The 19,653-nt window shown below is 41.9% G+C and overlaps 1 protein-coding gene across 10 annotated transcripts in view; it reads left to right on the forward strand.

Moving 5' to 3' along the window:
* The window catches only part of VBP1 (VHL binding protein 1), a 39,793-nt gene extending 20,449 nt beyond the window's left edge, over positions 1 to 19,344 (forward strand). For 3 of the 10 annotated variants that reach the window (XM_038164576.1, XM_038164572.1, XM_038164577.1), the window contains 8 exons: positions 65 to 175; positions 836 to 967; positions 1,084 to 1,114; positions 1,606 to 1,726; positions 3,571 to 3,594; positions 3,723 to 3,779; positions 4,001 to 4,108; positions 4,672 to 9,020. In XM_038164576.1, the coding sequence (XP_038020504.1) occupies positions 65 to 175; positions 836 to 967; positions 1,084 to 1,114; positions 1,606 to 1,726; positions 3,571 to 3,594; positions 3,723 to 3,779; positions 4,001 to 4,108; positions 4,672 to 4,686 (599 nt within the window). In that variant the 3' untranslated portion in view covers positions 4,687 to 9,020. Of the gene's footprint in view, positions 1 to 64; positions 176 to 835; positions 968 to 1,083; positions 1,115 to 1,605; positions 1,727 to 3,570; positions 3,595 to 3,722; positions 3,780 to 4,000; positions 4,109 to 4,671; positions 9,021 to 9,876; positions 10,028 to 14,040; positions 14,166 to 14,745; positions 14,813 to 15,262; positions 15,362 to 17,090; positions 17,230 to 18,166 lie in introns of those variants that run through there. The other 7 variants (XM_038164573.1, XM_038164578.1, XM_038164574.1 and 4 more) reach the window with 5 other exon arrangements.
* Positions 19,345 to 19,653: the final 309 nt, after the last annotated feature.

The following is a 19,653-nucleotide window of genomic DNA, read 5'->3' on the forward strand; positions in this document are numbered from 1 at the left end:
GTTTCACTTGAATGAGTGATATTACTTAATGGCTGTATTTCATTACTCAACTTTTTTTTTCCAGGTTTTCCTCTTCATTCAGCTTCTCCGAGTACTGCCTCTTCAACAATTAATGTGGACTTTGATGCTGTTTTTGGAGGAAAATCTACAGCACCAGAGTACAGGACTGCAAGTGGTAAAAACTGCCTTATGACTAATTTATACCCTACAGGCAAAAATTGCTTAACAATTTAGCATAATTGCTATTGCAGTTGGAAATTTAATAACTTAATATATTGGCAAGGTGATTATGGGCTGATAAGAAGCAATCAGTTCAGTTGTTAGTTATTTACTTTAAAATTAGCTTTGACTGATTTCATTCTCTGTGTAATAACTGTTTCCTCTCTCTCTGGGGGAACAAACTTTGAACGTGGCCCACTGGATTCTCCTAACGGGTGAGCTCGTGTTCATTTTTCTTCTGTGCTTTCTCTTGGTACATGGTGATGACTTCGCTCTGATTCCATTCAGAATGCCTGGCACTGGCAGAAGTGCAGAACTGGTTGTGTGTGTTTCTTGAAGAATACCTGAGTTAGAATCATTCTCTTCTGTATAGCAAAGTATTGTTAAAGCACAGTTAAAGATTCTTTTAGATTAGTAGGTACAATATATTATTCCATGAAAAATAAGTAAACTATGCTTCTATCAAAGTCTTAAATACTTCCATCATGTTGAACCTTCACACATAAATACTCAAATTAGCGCTCTATAAAGAAAATACTTCCCTGGCCTATAGATGTCATTTATTAAATGTCATGTAACCATTTTGTTAACAGTTGCTTTTGTTTTCTTTGTTTAGGTTTTAACTTTCTAGATGATGTCTTGCAACCCACAGTACCTCCACAAAGTCAAAGAGCCACTGTAGCCAGCCAGCAAAGTGGAAAAATTTTAGCAAATGACCTTGATTCTTCACTTGCAAATCTAGTAGGAAGTAAGTGTGAAGCTTTTAAAATTCACTTTCTCATTTTTTACTAAAAGCAAAATAAGCTTTTTTTCCCTCCCAAATTAAAATGCTTAAGGATTTTGTCTGCTTCTTTTCTCCCACAGATCTTGGCTTTGGAGGAACTCCATCTAAAAAGTAAGCGCATATATGTACTTGGAATATTCTCACGTACCTATCTGAAAGTCTCTGGCACTAACGTGGCAAGGATCTCATCTCTTGAAACAATCCAAAATAACTGAGAAGTGCATTGAAACAGCGTGTTTGTGGTCAGTCACCACAACGTGGCCAACCTTAACTTTTAAAGAAACTCACTTTAATTATTTTTGCAATTGCTGTATTTTTATTGAAGTATTTTTATTTTCATGAAACACTATAAAAGTTACATCGAACTCCAGTTAATCATTAAATGCACAGTGCAGTACTGATAGTTCACTTTTAACACAAACAGAAGTCCCAGACTTCACACTTACTGGAGAAGAGACTCATAAGTAATTACTGAAATTCTGAGTGTTTCTTCATAGATTTCAGCTGTGTGCATGCATTAAGGATGTTTGGGTTTCCTGTTATGCTGTTTTACTTTAGCTGTTGCCTCTCCATGAAAAACTAACACCATGGCTTCATTTTAGATCAGATATGCAGTGGTCTCAGCCTACAGAGAAAAAACTTACAGGTGGAACAAACTGGCAAGCAAAAACAAGCACATCGACCACATGGACCCCGACTCCCTTACCCACTATTCCACACATGGTAATTTCTGTACTGTGAAATCACACTTCATTACAGCAAATGCTGCTTCTCTGCTTGCATTAATTTATAAAGAACAGCAAAGGCATTTGGTACAAGACTGGGGGTAGCAGGGAATGCTTACAGGATCATAGGATCTTACTGAATGAGGTAAAGATTTTAGCATGGTTTATTTCCCCTCACTGAAAAACTTGTCCATTAAGGGCATGTATCTCAAGTGAAGGGTAGATTACCTGTCTCAGTTCATAAATTCTTTCAGGATTGAAACAAATGATCCCAGTCCAGAAAATTCCTGATGTGCATGTTTGAGATGCTCCCACTCCCCCTCACACGCCAGTGTGCACACAAAAATTCACCGTTAAGAATCCAGAGAATTGCAGGGCCAAACTGCAGTTCCTTCCAGTCTTTGCTCCTTTTTCAGTTTTGTCATGAAACACTGCTGCAATCTCTGCAAGGCACCTTAATAATGAGGTCAAAGCTGCACTTTGGACTTCTGATAATGCTCAACAGCAACTTCATATTTTTAACAAAGTACAAGATGTTAAGTGTATCTTTTATAGTTATTTAAATAAAGAATTGTCATTTCTAGGAGGGGTATTTGTAGGCAACTGACTTTTTTATGATTTTAAAAGAGATTTTTCAACTGTGTTGTATTCATAATATATTCATAGAAATATGAATCACTTCTAAAATATAGCTCTTAGAGCGAAGTAGATGTTCATCTCAGTTACATAGACAACTAGGATAATTACCACATTTCCTGTGAATTTTGGACTGCTGTCTGACTTAATTTTGCAATAACTATAGTTCTGCCTCTGATGCCTATTTTTCTTGTCTTATGACTATGCTCATTCAGAATTAGAGAAGTTGAGTATAGTATTATATCCAGTATTGGACTCAAAAATGAAACTGAAAATTTTGATGAGAGGGCACAGTTGTATTGCATTCTCATGTAAGATTTTTTGAGACCATACAATCTCTTTATCCCCTCTAGGTGTTCTACAATGTGTTGCTAGAGTGCTGATGCATTTTTATTTCTGGAACATAGAGGGTACCTTAGTACCCACTGATCACTGTGGATTTAAAGTTATGTTTTTATTTCATGAGTTCAACAATTACTGATGTGAAGATCTAGCTCAGCTATGAGCCTCTTTAAAATCTGTGCCCCAGAAGTGCAAAGGTCTCAGTGTCCTGGCGGGCCTCTGGCACTCAGAGCTGACCCTCCAACTCTTGAGCCACTGCATCCCATCCCATAGCCAAGTGTTTCATCCAGAACCTGGCTTTCAGTGTAATTAGCACAGCTTAACAAAGCATGGCCTTGGGAGGAACATGCATTGCTATGCCTGTAAATGTTACCTGATATAAGGCTTCAAAAGCTCTTCATTTTTCTTTTGGCATACTGTGGTACGTGCTGACATCAGATGTTAGTATGTGGGCAACATCAACCTGACTAAACATCTGTCGCTATTCAGTTTTTAAGCCAAATGGTCACTGGCTTTCTTGGCTTTTTTTTCTATGCCCTTCTCTAATAATGAGAGGAAGAAGGAGCATTGCATGCCATGTCCTCTAAAAGCTTCTCACACATATGCTTGTGCAAGCAATATGCTCAAATCTGGCTAGGTGTAGTAAAATGTCTAATTTTGCTGTAAGTTTTACTGGTGATAAGTTTCTAAGCTTATTAACTTATGTTACTGTCCTTGCACATTTTTCCTCACACTTCATTGGTTTTAATAAATGAGCATAGTTAAAAACTGTTACGGTACTGGACTTGAATCCATCCCTTAGTTAGAATTTCCAGCATGAATACCTATTAAATAATTTTCTATCTTATCCTTTTGCTATGCCAGAATGGAGTGCACTACCCTGCATATGTAAGTCAATTTCTTGTAAATACATTGGTTATTTTTAGTACTGAAAAGTATGTGGCTTTCAAAGTTCTGTTTATCTATTACTGAGTATGCATGAGTTTCTCTAAAATTTAAAATTTTCTTGTTTAAAGGTACCTGCTCCTATCACATACCCATTGACCACGCCTCAAGTGCCTGTATATGGAATGGTAAGAAGCTTGATTTGTTTTGTACTCCTGAGAATTGAGTTGTCTCTACCAGTTTCATGTCATGAATTACAATGTTCAAACCATCCTGCAAATTAAATGTATTGGCAATAGTGTGTGAAATCTGGAATGTTTCTCACACTGCATTGAAAGAGATGAGTGAGATTCAAAGTAGTTTGAATTTTATATATTTGGTTTTGTGGGGTTTTTTGTTGTTCTCACAGGTACCTCCTCAGGTTGGAGCTGCTCCTTTGATGGCACCCCAGACAATGATGTACACACAGCCTGGTCTAAGGCCAACAAATCCTTTTGCACCCGTTTCTGAAACTCAGGTGAGCAGTGCTCTTTAATCTTGTTGACATTGAAACTTCAGCCTTGGCAAACGCAACCAAATGCTTCATGAAAGGCTGCAGGTCTATTTCTGCATGTGAAAGTGAGGGGTTCCTCAGTCAAGGGCAGCAACTTTTGCTGGTGAGGAGGTAAATTCAGATGATAGAATTGCAGGAAGCAAGGAAGAAAGTAAAATTCAGATTTTTACTTCTCACTGTTTCAATATTAAGTAAACAGAAGTGGTGAAGGTATTTACGTTTTAGTCTCCTATGACATTAGCTGGATACTTGGTTGAGTCATGCTGACCAGACCAGTGTTGAAGCTTCTTCAAGGATCAGGTGATGTGGGAGGGGAAAAAGCATGGACAAGAGCTCATTCAAGCTGGAGAAACTGTACTCTTGTCATCCAAATACATAGGTCTTAATATTCTTTGGGGTTTTTTATGTGCCAAAGCCTATAGACTTAACTTAAAAGTAACAAAGCAGCCAAATAGATTCTTTATTCTAAAATGCTGAGAAAGCATTTTTTATGTAAGTGGCATTAATATATAATCTTTGTTTCACAGATACAGTTTATGTAGAACCACCAAAGCAACAAGATGTGAGAAACAACCAAATACTGGTGAAAAAATGAAAAGACTGAATTTCCATCTTTCCATGATGTATTCCTGAACAGGGCAACTGTTTATTCCCTGTATAATACAATATTATTTTGAACTGCAATGCTTTAGAGATTCTTGTTTATAACAGTCACTGCAGTGTGAAGTCATGTTTGTTTCCTGATTTTTTTTAACTGCTCAGCAGAAAACTGTATTTTTATTGAGGTTGATTCAGAAGGTGCAAGCTGGATTACCATGTTCAAAATCAAGGAGAAAGTTACATGATTGCTCTACAACCTTAATCATCAGTGGATTACCTTAGTAACTGATTGAGAATGTCAAAGTTATTTATTTTATTCATAAATTCTGTGGCTGCTGTAACCAAGACACAACACGTAATCGAGTTGAGCAATAAAATTTTTATGTGCTCTAATAAATACTCTGATAGAGCAATGCTTGCATTATCATAAGGCCAACATTGTGTGAAATCAGACAGCTTTTTCACATTGGAATAACTTACAGTCATTTGCAAACTTTATAATGTGAGTTTGAAATGCTGTGAATCAACAAGACACATATTACACAGACATAGTAAAAATAATAAATTGCTCCATTGGTATGTCAGTATTACAGGGCTAAGTAAAAAGAGCCAGCAGCTGCAAGGCTGCAAGTCTGTGATGGACGTGGGGAAATGAGTGTGTTCCAGAACAGCTCATGCAGCTCCAACAGGTGCCAGCAGCTGCACTTCCACAGGTACCTTCTCTGCAGGTGCCACCTCCCACCAGGGGCTGAGGAAGAGCAGCCTTGGGAGCCAGGGTCTGTCAGTGCCCCAACCACAGCACACGGGAGCACTCTGAGCCTTGTTGATAACTGCAGTGGAGGCAAGAGAGCCAGCTCTGCTTTCTGAAGTCCATTAGGTCAAACGACTCAAACGTTGCAATCATGCTGACACTCGTCAACTGGCAACTATTTTGAAATTATCCAGCTGTAGAGAATAGCTTGTGCTTCTTTTTTGAAATAAGAACCTAGTTGTAAACCATATAAAAAGAATTATTTTTAAATGTGTAAATACATGTAAACTTTTAGATAGTTGTTTCTTTGATGCTGCAGTAATCTTTTTCTTCTGTAGTAATTTCAAGGTAAAAATGCTACATTAAGAAATCCGGACTCTTTTGTGAGGAAAATCTTTAAAATCAACTAATTTATGAAATATTGCTGTTCACAATGGGTCAGATGTGTACAGACTTCTGGAACATATTTTGTACTTAAGAATCTTCCTCCAGAACTGAAATTGGCTATGAAAATGCTTTATCTTGTATTTTTCACTGTCTGATAAAAAGTGATAGCATTAAAAAAACCCAGTAGTTATAATTAAGTAGATAGAAGTGGGAACAACCTTTCCTCCAGAAGTTTTGTTGCAAAATGCAATGAAAAGCTCTCCTGTAAAATTACTTCTAATAATGATTAATATTAAAGCTGAGATTTCTATTGTTACAATAGACCTCCAGCATAGTATGTCTTTAATCTTTTGGGAGAGACTGTAATTGCAGAAATATCTCTCACTCTCACCATAAATGCAGATAGGCCTGAGAATCTTGTCAAACTCTTCTGTAGAGAACTTCTAGATTAAGCACATTCCTCAGAGTGAGAACAACTCATGTATTTTTCCAAATGCTTAATTCTGTCCAAAGAGTGCAAAAGTAGTATTTCTTAACCCTGTGGTGAATATTTTGCCCAATGAATCAATACAAAAGAAATAAAACTCCTCTCCCCAACCCTTGAAATCTGTAACTAATTTCCTGGAAAATGAAACCTTGCAGAAATTTAAAACTCAGTGTTCATTGATGTATATTGATTTTGAAAGAATTTGGACCCAGTATATGGTAGTTTAATGTTCAAGTTTGAATTACAAAGGGCTTCAAGCTTTAATCCACCTTTATTGGGTTGAACAATTGTACAATTTTAAGCCAATGAGTTCTTCAGTGCCTATAGTTGCCCTCCACATGCTGAGGGAATAGATGCCATTTAGAATGGGTCGTTGTGTTGAGGCGACTGTTTATTTAAGAAATAGTGAATTCCATAGATTCATTCAGCAGCCTTGTGTTCAGATTAGATCAGTCCACGTAGTTAGAAATGTCTGGGCATTAATGGCAGAAGTGAGAGTGCTACAAGCAGGCAGTTCCTAGCACTGTAAGCTGTTAGGTCTCTTTCTTATACTGAGTTGTATAAGTAATAACACATTATTTTAATAAAATATGCAAATAAATGCCTGGCAAGCAGTATATATTTGTTATAACTTTATTTCAGAGCATTCTGAATATCTGGAATATACCTGGCTCAGAAATGGATTTAGTACTGGATAATAGCTTGCACTACATCTGATTTGCTCTGGATCTTTTAATGGTTCTTTGGTCTGCTTTCTTGTAGCAAAGCTGTCTGATATCAACTTATTAGTATTAAAAAAGGAGAAACAGCCACAAAGTATGTTTTTAGAACTTTATAACCTACCTTCTTTTGTTGCTTTGAAACACAGCTTACAGCTTGATCCTTGTGAAGCACAGATCGCTTTGTACCTTCTCTCTGCACACAGGTGCACAGGACTGGGTTTTGCCCAACTCTTCCTTGTGCATGTACTGGAACACATAAAATGGCAGAGTATGTGTTTAAATAACATACATGAGAAGTGAAAACCAAGGACTTAGGATGCTGTCAAGGCTTTTATGGCTATTCTCCACACAAAAACCCACTTTGAACACCAAGGTTGTTCTTGAGAGTGACCGTACCAGCCTGCAGAAACTGCGCACAGTAGTTGTGATGAGTGAAGAGAGATGTATATAAATGTGATTTTCCTTCCAACTCAGTGGATCAGAATCACGTTCTGAATACTTCAGGAAGCTGATGACTAAGATGTCTCTCCATGTTTCGAAGATATCTCTTCATGTTTGTCTGAGCAAGGAGGAAGACTTTGATTTGTGCTGTACACTTTGCATTATTGTACTCTAGTGGGTCACTTGAGCCTCACTGTTGGGACTTGGTGCTGCTGCAGGCAGCCTGTCATGGAACACGCCATAGGATGACTTCTGAGGGACTTTGGAAAGGTGGATTGTGTGAGGCCTCTTGGACTTGAACATGTACCTCTCTAAATAACTGGGGTTTTCTAATGTTCTCTAGATATATTGACTTTGCCTCCAAGAAGTTACTGATTTATCTTTTTTAATAAATTTTGGACATGTGTACTAGAAAAATCTATTCTGTGCAAATAGTGGTGGAATATTTGTAGGCGAAATAACAAATGGACTTTTAAGAAAGTAACAAAACCAACAGCAAAAACCACACACACAAAAGTAACAACAACAGAACTTCTACTACAAAATTGAATACAGGGTCTGTCTATCCCCAGCTGGATATTTTGATGTGTGGCAGGGACGGGGGGGTTACAATTAGAATAGTACGCACTGTGGATCGGTGCTTAATTTGTACATAAAAAGGAAAACTTTGTTTGGGGTAGTTTGTATTGTAAGGATAACATCTAAAGGCACTGTATCAGTCATTTATTTCCATTGAAAAGATTATATTTTTGAGCAATGGAAACTGTACATGTTATCATTTATACATTACTGATAGCTAGGACTATAGAAAACCTGTTGCTATGACTCTGAAGCTGTATCTGACTTGTCATTGATCTGTACATTGCTGCATCAATATTTTATGCAGATTCTCATGATCTTCTATTTAAAGAGATTGTAGTAACTGGTACAGTTACAACAGGAATTGTAACGTCAAATCTTTCAGTATATCTCAGATGTGTATCCTCGTGATTAAGCTTAATCCTTTACCAAATGTTTGGCTGGAATCTCATCTTGGAGCAATGACAAAATAGGTGCTGGAACAGATTTCCCTCACCCCAACCCACACTTTATTTATTTAATAGGTCTTGTTTTGTATGTTATGTTTTCCCCCATAACAGGTTTGTGCCTTTTATTGGATATTTATTTAAAAGGAGCTATGATAATTTAGGTTGCTTTTTTTCAGATGTATTCTTGTACAGCTGTTCCTTTCTGTGAGTTCCTTCATTTTATAAGAATACAGAATGTGTGGAAAAATATACTAGCCACAAACTGGAAAAAAAACTAAGGATTTATGTTCTATGAATTTTTTAAAAAATAAGCCTAAGCACAAGACTGGCTGTGTTGATATTTTAATTGTGGAACTTCACAATTTGTTAATATGCAAATTGTTCATTTTTTAAAAAACTGCTCATATCCACATATTTGATGATACAAGTTTTGGAAAAAAATAAACTTTGGCATATGCAAGGCATGTGTATATGTGATCATTTTTTGTGTTCTCAGGCTTAAGGCTTTCTATAATGCCTATAAGCCATGGCTGAATTAGGGTACTTAATTGGCTTGTTCCACCTGTGTGTTTATTTACATTGGAGAAGGGAAGGCTCCAGGAAGACTGTGAGCCTTGGCTGAGTTTGCCTGGAGCTGGATTCATTCCCCAGCCATCGTCATTCCAGCAGTGTGGAGGACAGGTAAGGACATGGGGTGCTGCAGGTGCTCCTTCTTTCTGCATCAGAAATCTCTATTTTTAAATAGGTGTGGTTTTGTTTCTTTAGGTTTCAGAGATCTGTTTTCAGTTATGAGCTTGGACTAGTTAGCAGTTGTTCGTGTTGGTCTCCATCTCAGTGCTGAGGAGCTGCGGGCTCGGCCTGGCGCTGCCCCAGCGGCACCGGAGCGGCCGGGACTCTGAGCTGGCTGTGGGGAGCAGCCTGTGCGTGAACACGGGGCAGGCATTACCAGCGATCTTCAGAAACGTTTACTGTGAACTGTTAAAGGCATTGCTCCTCTTCGCTCTATTTGGCTCGTCATCTACGCTGCGGGAGAGGCACAGCAGCTGCGTTTAGAAACAAGGGCGCTTCCTCCGCTGGCACAAGCAGAGGGTGGGAGAGGCGACATCTCCTTCCCGTCCTTGCCGGGACACGGCAGGCAGCCCCCGCTGCCGGACTTTCCCCTTCCAGCCGGAGCCTTCTCCTTTCCTGCCGGAGCCTTCCCCTTCCAGCCGGAGCCTTCTCCTTTCCTGCCGGAGCCTTCCCCTTCCTGCGGGGCCTTCCCTTCCTGCCCCGCCTCCTGACGCTCACGGGCCGGTGGGCGGTGCCCGGAGCTGCCCCGCCCCGCTCGGCGCTGACGTGATGACGCCGCCCGGCGCACGCGGCGCATGCACCGTCCGTTCCCAAATGGCGGCGGCCGGAGGCAGCGAGGCGGCGGCAGCGGCGGGCGGGAAGCGCGGCCCGCTCGGCATCCCTGAGGCGGCGTTCGTGGTGAGCGGGGCTGGGCAGCCCTGAGGCGGCGTTCCTGGGGAGTGGGTCCGGGAAGTGGGGCTGGGCATCCCCGAGGCGGCGTTCGTGAGGAGCGGGGCCGAGGAGTGGGGGCTGTGCTCCGCCAGCCGGGCCCGGCCCCCGTTAGGCGGCACTCGGCGGGCGGGCGGTACCGGGGGGCGCGGATGGCGGAGGCTCTTCACGGCCTCAGTCCCGGGGCCTTTCCCGGGTGAGTGGCCCCGTTTCCATCCCGAGCTAGTGCGCTACCGTACGGGCAGCTCGGCCGTACCGCAGCAATATCGCGGTCGTGCACCGCCGGGCTCGGCAGCGAGCGGCGTGTCGGGAGAGCCCTCCCGGCGCGCTCTGGGCGGGGCACGCCTTGCCGCTCCTGCTCCACGGATAACGTGCCGTCCTCCAAACACCTTTCCATGCATCTTCGTCTCTCAATCAAGTTTTACACTGCTGAGAAGATTCACTTTTCAGAAGCGCCTGCGTGTTCTTAAAAACCAGCAAATGTATTTTCTGGAAAACAGGCCGAACTTGTTTATCCAATTTTAAAAACTGATGAACCGTTGTACCGAGGGTTTGATGATTCTGTTGAGGGGTTGAAAAGCAGGAATCAGTGACTTATGCAGTGGCATAATCTCACAATCATCTGTTGTCCACCTTCAGCTGTGAGCTCAGTCTTGGTACTCGGTCTTGATTGCTGTTTTTGTTCCTTCGATCAATAACTATTGGTCACAGTGGCTGTACCTAGCTGCCTTGGGGATCTTGGGAAGTGTTGGATGTCTGCCCCATCTGATACAACTGCTTTTATAGACATGAATTTGTTTGACTTGCATTTTGGTGTTTCTAGATGCAGTGCTTGTACTGCTGATATGTCTTGACTAGGTGTAGGATCTGACCAGACAGGTGCAGTGCATGTACTTTCAGTGATCCAGTTCCTCCTTTTCCTTTAAGGTTTTTTAACAATAATTAGGATCTGGCAAATTCTTACTGGGCTGGAAAACCACTGCTCCTTCCAGCCAACTTCCTTCCATGCCTCATGAGAAACCAGCTTAGATGAAGGTGAAAGGGAAGGGCCATGTCTTCAGCTGCCCTGTGAGACCTCACTGATCCTGGCAGGAAGCAGAACATAAACAGCCTCAGCAAACACTTTTAGGGCATCTGTCACATCCCTCATCCCATGCTGCTGCCTGCCTTTGTAGCTGTGTTTGGTTCCATGTTGTTTCCTTTCAGTACCTGTGTCTGAAGTATCTTGTGTGCTCTTTCACGTGGCTCCAAGAGTACTGGGGCTGTGCCTTAGTCCTGTGCTTCTCTTCAGTTCTTCAAAACCTTGTGGATCTTCATAATCTCTGGATCTGAACATCTTGGAAGCTTCCTAATTCTCAGTTTGAGAGGTGCTCTGATTGAATACAGGTGTGTCTGCAGAAGAAATCCTCGATGGTGATCATAGAGTACTTGGATGTAGATGTTAAAATAGACTTTTATTCAAAATAAGCCTGCACTGAGAAGTTGTAGTGGTATTCTGTTCTGCAGAGTGAAAATACTACTGTCTTGAGGGTAGGTTTTACTAGAGCTTTTTTTATTTCAGAAAATGGGTTTCTATTTCAGAAACATTTTAAGACTTGCTGATCTCTTGCTTGGCATTTTCTCCCCCACATGCTGCATGGGCAGTCTTACTGTGAATCTTGTCTTCAGGGGTGTTTCCTGTAAGTGTCTTGGTTCAGTAGAGGCTCCTCACACAGTTTGTGGCTCGTGCCTTCTCTGAGGCAGTTCTTCTGTACACTCCTGTCCCTCTCCAGGTTTCAGGTGATGTTAAGCACTCACAGTAAGCAGTGTTAAGAAGAGGGTTTTACTGGATAACAAACTCCCAAAACAGAAGTTTCAGCCATGGTGGTTTTGAGCTGTTGCCCAGACATTTCCAAATAAAATGCCTTCTCTGTTCTGCCTTCTTCAGCAGGTGTGATGATGCAGGTCTGCAGATACTGTCTCTTGTCGTGTTCTCTGCTCATGCCCCCAGGTGCTGGAGCTCTCTGCAGAGTGAGTGCCTGCAGCTCTTTATTTGGGTCATCACTCAGAAGAGAACTGTAGGGACACGTGAGAATGTGCTATCCTGCTGCATTTCAGGGCTTCTACAGAGCATTCCTGTGGCTTGGCTAGAAGTTTGCAAAATGGTGCTTTCTAGTGAATTTTCTTCCTAAAAAGATATAGAGGAGTTTTGGCAGGTCCTTGCAGAACCTGTAAGTGTTGTAAGAATTCTGCAGTGGAGGTGCTGTGGAATACACCACCAAGTGGGGATCCTAATGGCTTTGGCAGCCAGCTGTGCCTCAGAGCTGTCCTGGTCAAGCTTAAAAAGTGACTGTGCCTCAGCCTTGCAGATGGGGAGGTGGGACAAGAGCCTGACCAGCAGGCTTGGAAGCCCCAGCTGGAAAACCCTGGGGTAAATGTGAGCTCACCTTGAACTGGGACATTATGTAGTGGAAGGAGATCACTAGTATGTAGGGGGCCTGGATTTATTTCTGGATTCACTTCTCAGCATCTTTGTTTCAGGAGGATGTGGATTGTGTCCTGCCCTGTGCACAGACAGAGGGGGCTGAGGCAGAGCTGGGTGCCGGGTAGGGTGTGGGGGAGCTGCTGCCCCCCTGCTCTTGCTCTCTGCCCTGGGTGGTTTAAACAAGCAGAGCTGCTTCCACAAGAGGGAGTTTTCATTTCACACTATCCTCAGGCCTCACTTTGACACCACTTTCCCAAACCTAATCCTTGTTTTCTTTGTTGAAGGCTTCTCTGGGAGCTTTATCCAGAGGCAGGAATGCTTCCCTGCTTCCCTGAGGTACTTAAAGCATTTTTCAGGCAGTCTGAGGTGTGGTCTGTTGAGTTTGGATCTACCAGCTGGACAGTGCTGCCTGCTGCAGGTTGTGGAATTTCTGTTCTGCTACAGATTTCTTTAATGATAAGGAAGGCAGGGACATCTTATCAGATTCAGTAATTTCCTAGTAAGTTTCTTTAGCCAAGAGAGTTAAGGCATCATAAGAGAGGAGATCCATGTCTGATATCACTTTAGTAACATATTACAGTCTTTTTCTGGTGTGGAACTTCCGGAATGGAGACACCAAGTTCAAAAGGAGCAGCTGAAGAGGCCTGTGGTGGGGCTTCCATCAGGTTTTACTGAGCTGTGTAGACAGGGGCAGAATTACCTCAGTGGGGGAGTGGGGTTGTCTGGAATTGTGTGTACATGGTGGCAAGACCAAAAATGCATGGTTGATCCCTGGCCTGATGTACCTGTCAGCAGCTGGGAGCATGGGCCCCCAGCAGATGAGCTGCTTGCTGGGGTTCTGAAGGAGGCACATGCCAAGGCTGACATCCTTGCTGGCTCAGGCCTTTCTTCTCTGGCAGCTTTTCCTGCCATTCCCGTGGCTCTCACTGTCAGTTGATGGTAGGACTGGCTGGAGTTGTTCTCTAGAGGTTTCTGTGGCTTCCTGCTAAATATAGAAGGAGCTTTTGAAACCAGGCTGTTCAATTCCATAGTGCCTGTCTGAGCAGATACCTCAGTTTTCCTCCCTTTGCATCTTTCTCTGCCGCAACATGCTTGATCAAGCTCTTTTCCTTCACCAGTTTTATCCAAAACAGTTCATAACCTGGTTAGCCACAGAGAAGCATTATCCCTGCTTACAGGTAGGAAGCCCAGCTTTAGCCATGCTCCATGGACACCCATCCCTGTAAGGTGGCACTTGACATCAGCCAGGGCTGGAAGCACCACTAACCATGTTCTCACAAATACGGTTATCAAGTGATCCTTGCACCTGTCCCTTAGTTCCCTACCAAAAAGAAAAGCAGGAAGGGGGAAATGAAGAGATGACTGAGAAACAAAATGCTTTTGTACTCCAGTTCAGAAAAAAAGTTTGTTTACATTTCAACCCCCCCCTAGATGTAGCTGCAGTAGGATGATAGCATGTCTGTGTCTAGGATTTCCATAAAACTCTTCTAACACTGAGGGTTTCTTTCTCCCCTTGAAGGAAGATGTAGATTCTTTTATGAAACAGCCTGGAAATGAGACAGCAGATGTAGTTCTTAAGAAGTTGGATGAGCAGTATCAGAAGTATAAATTTCTGGAACTTAATCTTGCTCAAAAGAAAAGGAGGTAAGTTGTAATTTTTGCAGATTTGGGAAATATTTAGCACAGTTCTGTTTTTTAAAATAGTAAATCTAGTGGCCAGGAAGGCCGTGGGGATGCCAGTGCCTCTGCCAGGGCTGTTGGGGAGAGCGATGCCCTCAGCTCTGGAGAGCTTTTGCTCCAACAGTGCAGAGTCCTGTGGCTCTCACTGTCACAATAGTCCATGAACCTCAGAAGAAACACACTTGTTTTGTTTTACCTGCAATGGTTTCAACCTGTATTTCTGCTGAGGTTTCGCAGTCCTGTGGGAGATTACAACTATGCAGAATGTACTGTTTAGTGGAAGGGGGTCTGTTCCTGTTCCCATGTGAAAGCTGAGTGATTGCTGTGCTTCCAAAGCCAGCCAGCCTCGGTGTTGTGAGGGGCAGGTGAAGCTGGAGCTGAGCTGCCTTTACATCACATGTCTTTCAAACCTGCTTTTGTAAGCTGGAAGAAGCTGTTAACAAGTTTTAAAATGGAGGGTGGACTGTATAATAAAACTGATCACTTGTTTAGGAAACTTTGTGTCTCTGTAAAATAATAAATTATGACTGTTGTTAATTCACAGGCTAAAAAGTCAGATTCCTGAAATTAAACAGACATTAGAAATTTTAAAACACATGCAGAAGAAAAAGGTAAATTATTTTGAATATCTAATGAGTATCAGAAAAGCTAACTACCTTTCCACCCTAACAGAACACATTGCAAGAAATGTTTTGGAGAGCACACTTAATATGCCTTTATAAATAACAGACTTATTTTTAAAGGTATGTAGTACTTTTTGAAAGCTAGTTCAAAAAAAGTTAATGTTTGTAATGCAAACTTCATTTTTAATAGTGTATAGATTGCAGCTAAGCTTTGACTTCATCTCCATTCTTTATAGAGATTTCTGTATTGTTTTTAAATATACCTTTTAAAAATGCATTATTCTTGGAGCTCTATTGTTGAAGTAATGTAGAATTCTACACAAGTTAATACTGTATCAATGGCAGAAAGCAGAAAAGTGTGCTCTTTATTCTAAGTTTTATGTCTTTAGCATGTTTCCAGTAAAAATAGCAATTGTAAATTTTATCATTTGTCTTAAGGATTCCACACATCCAATGGAAACCAGATTTTTATTGGCAGATAATCTCTACTGCAAAGCTTCAGTTCCTCCTACAGATAAAGTGTGTTTGTGGTTGGGGGTAAGTAAAATGGAACTTTCTCTGAAACTATTTCAATAACTTAATAAAAGGCTTGTCAAAGAGAGTTTTGTTTGCTGTCTCCCCTGGTTGTGGTGGGCATGATTCTGGTGACGGGTGCGTGGTGGTGCTGCACCGTGGCAGCAGAGCACATCTAACCAGGTAACTTCAGTGTGTTGGTGAAGATTTCTTCTTCCATTCTCTTTGGTTCCTGAACAGTAAGACTTCAGAGAATTGTTTTTTTGCTGGATTGTTCTTTCAAAAAACCTTGTTTCTGTTTCCCTTACCATTTCTGTCACTTTTTGGTTCAAATTAATGACGTTGCCTGGTATGGGAATGTGCCCAGCAAAATAATTTATTTTGGCAAGTAGCTTCCCATCTTCTCTATGTTATTTGTATTCAGCATCTTGCTTTCCCTTTTCATGCACCTTTTTAGGGAAATATGGGATTTCTGTTGCTCACAGCTATCTGCCAGCATTTAGAGTGGACTTGCATTAAAGCCTGCTGGGATCAGCATTCACAACCCAGATTCCTAAGTACTTAAGCACTATCAGGTTGGAGTATTTTGTATTTAGAGGCTTCATTATATGTGGAGATTAACCTGCTGATGCTTATTTTGAGACTTTTAAATCATGGATATTCCTAAATCCCAGTGTTGGCTGCCAAACAAAACCTCTTGGTTAGGACAGAAACACTGATGACACATGAACCATCCAGACTAATTGGACAGTTGCTCCCAACCTTTCCCATTTCTATCATAAAAAGAAAAAAAAATCTGGTACCTGTTACTATTAGGAGACTGTCTTCAGAATTCATAAACACTGGCTTTCATGGAACATCCCAGGTTTATTTTCTAACAGAACATCAGAGAAGTTTCATCTTATTGACAGTTCAGACTGAAAAGCTGTAATGAAATGCCACACACAGTTAATTTTATTTAGGTGTTCTTGGCCTTCTGCCTCTCTGCTGCTTGCTGCCTACACTCTGTGTTGGGCTGTGTGTCACTGTAACTGGGGATCTCTGTCCTCCACTTGCTTTAAAGAACAGCTTATCCAGCTCTGGCAGCTCAGTGTAGCCTTCTGTGGGATCCTGTCAGTCACAGACTGTGGCTCCATTCAGGGCACAGTTCTTGAATAGGACAAAGCTTCATTGCTGCATTTTCACCTGATATTGCTCTTGTATCTCGTCCTGTGGTAGCTTCTTACTGAAACAACCACGTGTGGATTAAAAACCATCACCACAGCATCAGAGAGGACTTCTATACCTGTTGTATCTCTAATACCTGTAGTAGCTCTTGTTACTGACAGTGCCAGCTGTTTGTCAGCATTCCACACAGAGCCTGAGGTTTATCTTGAATCCAACAAAAACTGTTTCTAGAGTTGTGTGGCACCTGAAAGGTGCTGCTAAGAAATGTAAGGTCTCTCACTTTTCAAATACAGTGAGGAAGAGATGCTAATACCTGAAAGGCTGAATGTGATCCACAGGAGAAGAAATCCCTTCTTGCTTAGCTATAGGAAGAGAACTTTAAGTCACTAGGGAGATTTATTACTCAGTTACTGAAGGGGTGGAGGCCTCAAGTGGATTTGGAGATTTCCTGTCCTGAATCTTGTCTTGGCCTGTCAGGACAGTGTTGCCTATGGGATTGGTTTTGAGCAACAGCCTAAAATACACTTGGTGGGGCTTAGTCTTTACAATGCAAGAGTAAAAGCTTTTATCAATCTTTCTTTTTCAGGCCAATGTGATGCTTGAATATGATATTGATGAAGCTCAGGCTCTGTTAGAGAAGAATTTGTCAACAGCCACAAAAAACCTTGATCTTCTAGAGGAAGACCTGGATTTTCTCAGAGATCAGTTCACCACTACAGAAGTCAGTATCCTTTTCATTCATGGAGGGGAGGAGATGTATCTGAAAGCCAGCATCCAGGTAACACAAGTTTCTGATGTGTATTCATCTTGTACTGGCTGCCTCAAAATTCTGTAGCACCTGTGAACTTTACTGTCCTAGCAATGTAAGGCAGTACTGTGTTTGCAGGGCTAAGTTGGAGGTTGGTGTGTGAGAGGTAACAAAACTTGTGTGTATGTCCTCATGAAATGTAATGCAGTGGTTGCAACCCAGACTGACTCCAGAGTGAGTTGGAAGGTTGAGTTGATGCCCTGGCCACCTTAAAGCCCAGTGAGCCTTCCTCTGGAGCATATGAACATTGTTCTCTGCTGCCCATCACAGCCTTTGCAGCTGCCTCCAAGCAGCACAAGCCCTGCTGCAGCAAGCAAGGGACTGGCTTGGGCTGTGCTCAGTGTTTTTTAAATTCCTTTATGCTGTCATGAACCACCTCCTGGGTATGTGGGGTTGATTTTTATACTTTCTAGTTAAAAACTGTTTTAACGAGTGTAGCCATTAACTGAAGCATTAGATTTAGTTTAATGAAGGCACAACTGCCTGTTCTTTCAAGTTGATACTTGAGCTGTCTTAGTGCAGCAGGAGTTTGGGATGCCTGAAAGAGGCAAATACAGCTGCTATGGGCAGCTTGACTGAAATCAGCAGAGTTAGGCAAAACTGAAATTGTGTTTCTCTGCAATATCTTTTTGGAGGTTTTTAAGTAATGATCTCAATACTGCAGTTACCAGCAGTTACCAGTGTTCCTGGGAGCTGAAGCTCTGCATGAAGTCAGCCCTTTCATGAAATGGTTTCTGTACTGACTGTTGTAACTAAGTGACCAACTCTGTAAACTGCTCTTTCTCCTTTTTTAAAAATCTTCTTTTTTCTCTTTTCTGATAGCGTGAGCTGTTTCCTTAATTCCACACCCTCAGATATGGCTAGAGTTTATAATTGGGACGTAAAGAGAAGAAACAAGCAGGACCCATCCAAAAACAAAGCATAGTTTTTCCAATTTTAAATGTGGTTTCAATTTCCAAGTATTTTTTATTTAAACACCCCCAAACCTCATTCAGGACTGAGTTACTTTCAGCATTTCAGTAAATGGTAAAATATATAAAAATGAATGGTGAGCACCATTTTATTTATTTGTAAACTCAAAATTTGGTTTCATGCATGCTTCATGAAATGAATTATTTGAAAAGGCACCACACAGTCCAGCAAAGGATGTAGTATTTCGATCAGATCAGTCCATCATGAATAAATTTCTACCTGAAAGCCTGCCTGAAAAGCTGAGGGGCATGTATGAAATGGAGCCTGACACGTTCACAGGCTAAGGCAATGCAGGGTTTTTCATCTCTGTACAGCTGATGGAGTTAACTTTGACTTTGGCTGGGAAGATGTGTAGCTGTAATGTTCTAGGAAACAACAATAACAATAGATTGGAATCTTGGGGTTTGTTTCAGTCAGTTAATGGCAGCCCCAGTCTGCAGGCATTCCTGGATATCCTCTTTGGATAAACTTGCGGTAACTCTGGGTGAGCTGACTGCCTGTTACTGAGCTCTCAGCACTTCACATGCAGCAGTTTGTGATTTGTCCTCAGAGCAGTGGGAAAGGAGTGAGCAGCACAGGGCATGCCAAGCCTGCAGGCCTCACCCCTTGTTTTCCATACGTGTGCCCGCGTTGGTTATTTCGGGGAACGCGCTGAACAAGGACCCAAGAGCCCACAGCTTGTGAGAGCCTCCCATTTCCACCCCCTTGGCCCAGATGTCCAGATGTCTGAACACAGCCTCCCAGGTGGGAAACCTGTGTTAGGTGGGGATGGCTGACTGGAACGTGACCTCTACTGGTACAGTTGGAGATTTTTTTGGTCCTTAAGAAGCCTTGCGAGATTGTTGCCTCTTACCTTTGCAGTTTCTTTCTAAAATGAAATGCTCAGTGGTGATGTCAGTGGCTAATAATCACATTCTGTGACTGAGAGTACAGGTTTCACTGCAAAATAAATGCAAATGTTAACTGTTCAATCTTCACGTAAGAAACAATATACCTGTAAATTTTTTGTACTTTTATTTCATGATATTAAAATAGTAAAACTAAACAGTTGTGGCAAACAGCTGTTTTTGTGCATTTTTCTTTGTGTGAAAGTCATGAATGTGATGTGTGATCTTCTATAATGTTTTCCTCCCTTAACTGGGCGTGGGGGGGTGAAAAATTCCATGGAAGCAGCAGACGTGAAAAGTGTGGCTGCTGGATGCTGGCATGAATGAAAGAGGGAGTGTGAGTCAGCACATCTGAATTGGTGACTGAAAGCAAGTGATTTGCCACCACTGTGCCTGTCAGAAAGTGAGCTGCAGGGAAGGGCAGAGAGCAGGCAACCCCTTAGCACTGGTCAGCAGGAAGTGCCTGGGCTCATCTCTTCCTT

The sequence above is a fragment of the Motacilla alba genome, chromosome 4A (assembly GCF_015832195.1).
Source record: "Motacilla alba alba isolate MOTALB_02 chromosome 4A, Motacilla_alba_V1.0_pri, whole genome shotgun sequence".
NCBI lineage: Eukaryota > Metazoa > Chordata > Aves > Passeriformes > Motacillidae > Motacilla > Motacilla alba.